The sequence below is a fragment of the Lutra lutra genome, chromosome 11, assembly GCF_902655055.1.
Source record: "Lutra lutra chromosome 11, mLutLut1.2, whole genome shotgun sequence".
In the NCBI taxonomy this organism is placed as follows: Eukaryota; Metazoa; Chordata; class Mammalia; order Carnivora; family Mustelidae; genus Lutra; species Lutra lutra.
The window spans coordinates 86,292,828-86,300,044 of NC_062288.1; the positions used below are offsets into that span (position 1 = coordinate 86,292,828).

General features: G+C 45.5%; 1 protein-coding gene across 3 annotated transcripts in view; it reads right to left on the reverse strand.

Annotated features, from left to right (window-relative positions):
• The window catches only part of UBE2H (ubiquitin conjugating enzyme E2 H), a 108,427-nt gene extending 102,754 nt beyond the window's left edge, over positions 1-5,673 (reverse strand). The window contains exon 1 of one of the 3 annotated variants that reach the window (XM_047696145.1): positions 5,178-5,673. In XM_047696145.1, coding sequence (XP_047552101.1) covers positions 5,178-5,230 — 53 coding nt within the window. In that variant the 5' untranslated portion in view covers positions 5,231-5,673. Of the gene's footprint in view, positions 1-4,684; positions 4,717-5,177 lie in introns of those variants that run through there. The other 2 variants (XM_047696143.1, XM_047696144.1) reach the window with 2 other exon arrangements.
• Positions 5,674-7,217: the final 1,544 nt, after the last annotated feature.

Genomic DNA, 7,217 nt, shown 5'->3' on the forward strand with positions numbered 1-7,217 from the left:
GTCTAGGTGTCTCAGGTCATGATTTCAGGGCCCTGGGATTGGCCTCCTGTCCAGCTCCCTGCTCCTCCCTCTCCCACTCTCCCTGCCTGGGCTCTCTGGTTCTCTCTCAAATAAATAAAATCTTAAGAAAAAAAAAAAAAGGTAAACAACATACTAATTTCATATATATTTGTGTGTATATATATATACACACACACACAAATCCATGTGTACACACACATCTAAAACAGGTCAAGGTGCTACGGAAATTGCACAACACTAGGAAACCAACAATCCAGGTTTTTCTAACACATGCACACAAACAGGGTTAAGAGACTTTTATGGGTCACATTTGCAAAAGATTTTTTCCCTAAAAGATGAATTTTTAGGCTTGTGTGTAATTTACTAGACCTGCACTGCAGGACTCTCCTGTTCTGAAGCTGTGAATGCTTACTCATGTAGGTTCCTGCTCAACAAAGTATCAGCATGTTATATTTGTCACCAAAATCTAGGCAGAAAAGACAAATTCAGAACACTGAGAGTTGCCAAAGCTTTAACTTCTAGCTTGAAGACCATAAAACGGTTCCACCTTCTATCTCATCTCACAAAAACAGAGGCCACAGGAAATAAAAGCAAAACACAGGTTCTCTCAATTGACACTGGAGCTAGTTAAAAGATTACAGAATTGTCTACACTTTGAGGACAAATTAAAGAGTAACAAAGACTACTGATTTGGGGATAGAATAACTGATTAACAACAAAATACCAAAGTTGATGTGAAAGACAAACAGCTATGTTTTTGTTTCCATTTTTTAACATCTATCTTTAAAATACTAGGAATACAGATCCCCATACGTCTGTCCCATTGCATAAAATTCACTTTTTAACCTTTCTACTCCTTGAAAAGTCAATTCTGAAAGTAAATACAAGTTATTCAAAAAGCTGCTACATAGAGAGTTGACCTACTATAAACAGCTTCTTCTTTGATTTTTTTTTTAATTGTTTAACTAGTTACATAAGCATCATGACCACCCACACTGAAATTTTTCACTACTAAACCCCCAGCACCAAGCCTGGCATAAAAGAGGGTGCTCAGATGTTTTATGGGGATGAACTTCTTATTGAAAACTTCTGAAACCCTAAGACAGACACCCAGGATTCTCTAAGACTTCACTAACGCAGTTAATGAATTTAGTAGAGGTCAATGCCCCTTTCTAGCACTCTTCAAGCTTTTGCAGGGAAAATTTACATTTCTACCATACTTTTTGAAACCCTGCGTGAGTCATGGAAGTACATTTAAAGTGGCAGCATACCCTATTTTAAGTTACTGCAACTCCCTCTGAAAAAGGGAAATCTTTGAAAACTCAGTATTATGAAATTCCAAAATCTCACCAATAACAAATACAGCATATGCCAAGTCCCCATTATTATCAGGTTCACTTTTCTGATTTAACCTTGAACATTTATTTCTTGTAATCTAAAATCAGGTTTTCCTCTTTCTACTCCTTGAAAATATACTTGATCCTGTAACACTACTCACAAGGCCTCCCAGCCCCTACTTCTTTTGTATATAAACACACTCCGGTCACACACTCCCATCAGCTGTTTGGTAGCTCCGCCCCTCCTCCTTTTCCGGGTAGTAACAGAGCAGCCAATGAGCTGTGAGGAGCTGTGCCTGAGGCCTTTTGCCTGCATACGCTTTTCCAAAACAAGCAGCTCCAGCCTTCAGCAGGGGCCAGTGGTTCGCAGATAAAAGGATCACCAGGCTGTGCAACAGGGTGAGACGAGTAACCCCCACCAACAAGGAAACCCGTGTAATCTGAGCTGTTTGTTCCTCCACCCAGGGAGAATTCAAACCGATATTCCTTTAGGGCAAATCACGCTTTAAGGTCACCAGAGTCCCAGTTCTCAGACAATCAAAATAATCAGAGATGGAAACCTCAACGCTTGCCAGGCTAGGAACGGCACAGTATAACCTGACTTTGAAAACAAATGGCCACACCATTCACAACCATTCCACAGGATTTGGGCAAACCAAGTTTTTTTTGACTGGGACACATTCCTACAGGGCCCCAAAGTCAGTACATCAGTCTCCAGGCTCCTGGAGAGCTTTGCACAACCCTCAGCAAAGGATTCAGAACAGAAACAATGAATGAGTCAGAGTTTCAGAACATAATCGCCCAGCAGATTATTAAGTGCATCGGTGCAAAACACTCACTCCCTGCATAACTTGAGAGTCAGCTCTCCTCCTACCAACCCGTCACAAAAGAAATATCACCGACTCCCAACAACCACCACAGAGAGGGTCTCCAAAAGAACCTAGCGAGCTGGTGGAGAGCAGCGGCCAATTAGTTACACATCCCCTTCTTTCCCTACCCCCACACCGCTACTTTCCTACTATATAGGTTCCCTGCCAAGCTGTAAATCGTGGTCGCATAATTACACTCAGGAGACATCCAAAAATGGGCTGGAGACTGCAATGAAACCAGCTATCGGCCTCCAAACCAAAGAAATCGTCAAGGGGCACCGAGGGGCAAAAGCAAGTACATTCCTTCAGACCTTCTCTACTTCCTCTCCACCATCTTTCATTTTCAACCCCCGGCCCTTTCACACAATTGTACTAATTTTAATAGTGGGCTGCAAAATTTGTCCTTCAATTTTTTGTTAAATATATCTTGTTCAAAAATTATTGGCTCCATTTGGGCCTACTAATAGGAATTCAACAGAGAAAAGAGGCCACAAAATCTCCCATCCCCACAACACACAGGCACACACAAAAGGAAATACAAAAATTTTAACTTCCAAACTGCGGGAGACCAGAAAATAACAAATACGAAACAAAGATAACCTCTGGCTTTTACGTCCTGAGACTGTTGTCCTCCTATCTCAGAAATCTATGATTTTAAAGGGCCTCTGCTTTCTTTTGTCAGAAAGGAGGAAGGTGGGGAAAGAACAGAAGGCCAATGCATCTTTGCCTTTCTTCATATTCTACTAAAAATAAGCTATGAAATAAGCCACTTAGGGGAAGAAAAAAGAGAAAGACACCCTGCTGTTCTTTGTCTGTTTTCCTCTCCCTCTCCACCCCCCACACCCCGACTCCTAAATGCGGTAATCATTCTAGATGCCACAACTACTAAATGAACAAAAGGCAGTGTATGGAAAAGGCATCAGGTCAAGTTAGGCCTCACCCTTTATCCTCAATCTTCTAAAAATATATATGTATATAATTTGAGACTCTGACATTGATCAAAAACAGCTGGAATTCTCTCTCCACCTCCATCCCAATTAAACATTAGGTAGAAATTTGCATTAGGTGTGACAGTAACTCTCAATTCAGGATAAAAATAACTCAGATTCTGCCACCATGTCATTTCCTAGTTTCTAAACAAAAATAAAACCCGAAACTGCTTTGTGTAAAATGTACACACAACCATAGTTACAAGTTTTCCTGCAACCTTATGAAAAGCCAACATCACTGGCATCATTCACACATTTACAAAACTCAATCACAGTCACAAACAGCTCCTAAGAATCAATTTCACTTGTGCCCAGACATATTTGGAACATGTTTTTTATTATTTGCTCCTTTCTGTAATGCCTCCTCCCACCTCCCAAAAACTCTAAACTTCAAACCCTAAAACTTAGAAGTCTACTACTGTTCCTAATTTCTAGCTAAGTTTTCCTAAGGAGAAAAACACCTTATTCCTGAAAAGAGAAAAAAAAAAATCTCTTGCCCAGGCAACTTCCCTCCCATCCCCCACTTCCAAACCAAATACAAAAACTACTTTTTTAAAACTTCGGAGAATTCCATAACTGAGTATTTAACAATAATCATCAACCTCTAAAAAGAAGAAAAACGTCCTATCAAAAACAGTACCAAATAAAAGGAAGAAAGAAGGAATTCACCTGAAGAATCTAGCCAAACAACTTGAGTTATATAAACAAAACCCTGCAACAGGGGGAAATGGTGGGGGGATGGGGGTGAGGGAGAAAGAGAAGCAGGAGACAGGACTTTTTAACTGCGTTTCACACACCACCACTCCCCATCCCCGGTTCCCCTTCTCCCCAGGGATTAGCTGTTCAGAACACTGGACTCATTTCCTCTCCCACCCAGCCCCCCCAACGCTCTAAATTACCCCTCAAAAATTTTCTAGATTTGTCACAGGAGCCTTCGCGAATTTCTCAAGCTGGTCATGGCAATAATCAGTCTGGACTCCAACCAAAACCACGGCCTGAAGGGCCCTTATCAGTTACAGCTTTCCCACTGCTACCTCCTGAGTACATAAAGTTGGGGGGGGGGGGGGTGGAAATAAAGGATGTCACTTGGTAAAATCAGGGCAGTTATTCCCCAAGAACCTTACCCTCACAGAGGGAGTTTGATTAACTGGCCAGTATAGGGGCTATTTTGTCAAGGAGAGATCTTCTTTCTCTCCCTCCCCCAGCTGTCATATCCACAATATGGAGGGTGGCTTGCTAGAGGGCCTGGGGGTCCTCACCGCATCCAACTATGGGTGGGACAGGCTTTGTCAGTGAAAACCAAAACAAAACAAAAAAAAGCCGGTGGGGTTCTTTTAGGCACCAGAAAGCTTAACAAGAGTCTCTGATTTAAAACACTCAGAGCTCTTTATTACAACAGGGGGCACGGAGCAGACTACTCTTCCTAATATAGAAAGGAATTAGGGATAAAGGAGGTCACTTGAGTTACCCCAGTTCAAGAAGCATAGTGAATGGAGGGAATGGAGGCATCTCAAGAAAGGAAGAAAGGCTTCACTCTCTGGAATTTCTATCAGGAGTCCCTAAATTCAGAGCGAGGGAACAGGAGAGACCCTGAGGTGGGCACGGTGGTCAAGAGAGGTGGATGGTCCTGCAAAAAAAAAAAAAAAAAAAAAAAAAAAAAAAAAAAAGGCCGTCTTGGGAATCCAAACGTCGTGGAGGAAAGTCGCAGGCAATGAGGGTGCAGAAGAGGGAGGAACAACGCACATTTCGGGGTGCTGCAGATAAAGGGGGAGCTGAAAAGGCTCTAGGCTCCTGGGAGGTGCCAAGGAGCCGCCGTAGGCACTGGGGGGAGGGAGGCGAGGAAGGGAGCCTCGGACAGTGGCCGGGAGTGCCCCAGGGCCCCTGGCTGGGTTTCAGGGGTGCCCTGGGAATCATCACACCGCCCCCACTCACAGCCCGAATCCCCCCTCCACGAAGGATACAGCTTGACCACGTCCGTGTCCATCCGCCTCTTGCCCGGACTGGGGGATGACATGGTGTCGCCGCTGCCTCCCCGTCGCCTGCGCCGCCGCCTCTCTCCTTTCCTCGGCCCGTCTATCACGGGCCCCGGGCCCCGGCTCTGAGGAGCCCGCGGCCGCGCCGGCTCCTCGGGGGAGGTGGCAACACCCCCGCGGTCCTGTCGGGTCCCGTCAGCCGCTGCCGCCGCCCCCCGCACGGGGGAACACCGGGCACTGTCCGGCCGAGTGGGGGTGGGGACCCCGCGGCGCCCGGCTCGGGCTGCCCCTCTCCGGCTGTGGGTTCCTCCGCGGCCTGGCCCCGGCGCTAGTCTGCGCCGCGCGTCGCTCCCTCCTGCCTGCTCTAGCTCGCTTGTCTGCTCGCCCGCTCACCCTCTCGCCGACTCCCTAGCAGCCTCCACGACAAGCGGACGACTCCTGCTCAGTCGGCCTCTCTACCCCAGCCTCGCTCTGGGCGCCGTGACGTCACCTCTGTGACGTCATCGGCGGGGCGGGCCCAGCTGGCGAAGGGGGTGGGGCGCCGCAGTGGCGGCGTGGCCTTTCCCGGGTGATTCTGGGAGATGTAGTTCCTCTTTCTCTTGCCCTCCCAGCCCTGTGCCCCCTCCCCCAACTCCCTCCGCACACTTAATCGCTCAACTGCCAGTGTCGTTATCATCATCATAAACGATAATAGTAAATAATGGCAATATTACATTTGTGTGTTTTGGGGTAATGAACCACCTTCTCATATACACTGTGAAAAATGCTGTTTATTTGATTTGAGGTGGCAATTACTAGGATAGGCACCAAAATCAGAAAATTCCCACAGGAGCGGGTTCCCTGCACCCTGACCCCTCCTTGGATGGAGAGAATTGTTTGCAGCGATAGTAGACTATAGCAAGGCTTCCTCAGAGCTTGCAAACCAGTATTCATCACCCTCCATATATAGAGAGGCCCACTATTTCAAGGATTAGACTTGAAGCAGCAAGTTGGCAAGACCAGAAATAATTTGGTACTAGCATCCTTACCCCACAGAGTATGAGGTAATTTCACAAAGCGAATGACTGATAGAAGCAGAAACACCCCAAATATGCTGTAGTTCAAAGGACAAAGATTGTTCTGTCCTCCACACTCCTGTACCAATGCTATATACTCCATCATTAATTCCATAAACATTTATTGAGCACCTACTGTGTGTGAATCACTCTGCTGGACATGAGGATATCGTGGTGAACGAAGACTTTAAATATACACAGCCCTTTCAATATGGTCTGTGGATCTAAAGTGTCAGCATCACCTGGGAACTGGTTAAAAATGCAGGCCAGAGCTTCACCACAGACCTACTGCATTAGAATCTGCAATTTAACAAGATCCCGGGGTGGTTCTTATGTGCAGTGAAGTTTGAGAGTCACTGCTCTACAAAGCACTCCATGAGAAGTGGTATGGGACAAAGGAGTCAACCAGGCAAAGGGCGCAGGAAAGAGTGATCTAGACATCTCCTGATGTTTATGTCACATTTTTGCTGTCAAAATTTTTATCTGTTTCCTCTTTCCTATGAATACACTTGTGCTTTGTCGGACCATGTGCTGTGAGATGGGTCCCTTTGTATTAACCCCCCACCCGCCTCGACACACACCTGAGGCAGCAGCAATCAACTAAGATTGAGGAGTCTTTACTCCTACCATTCCATCCCTCCAAAGGACTAGTCATTTGTGCCTGTGTTTAATATACATAAACTAAAATTTGCCATTTCAGCCATTTTAAGTGCACAATTCAGTGTATTCAATACATTCGCAATGTTGTACAACCATCACTACTCTCCCTTTCAAGAACTTTTTCATCATCCCAAGCAGAAACTCCATACCCTTTAGACAATAATTCCTCAATCATTCTCCACCTGCTCCCCAAGCCCCTGATAACCTCTACTCCACTTTATGAAAAAGACAATTTTTTTAAAAGATTTTATGTATTCATTTGACAGAGAGATCACAAGTAGGCAGAGCGGCAGGCAGAGAGAGAGAGGGGGAA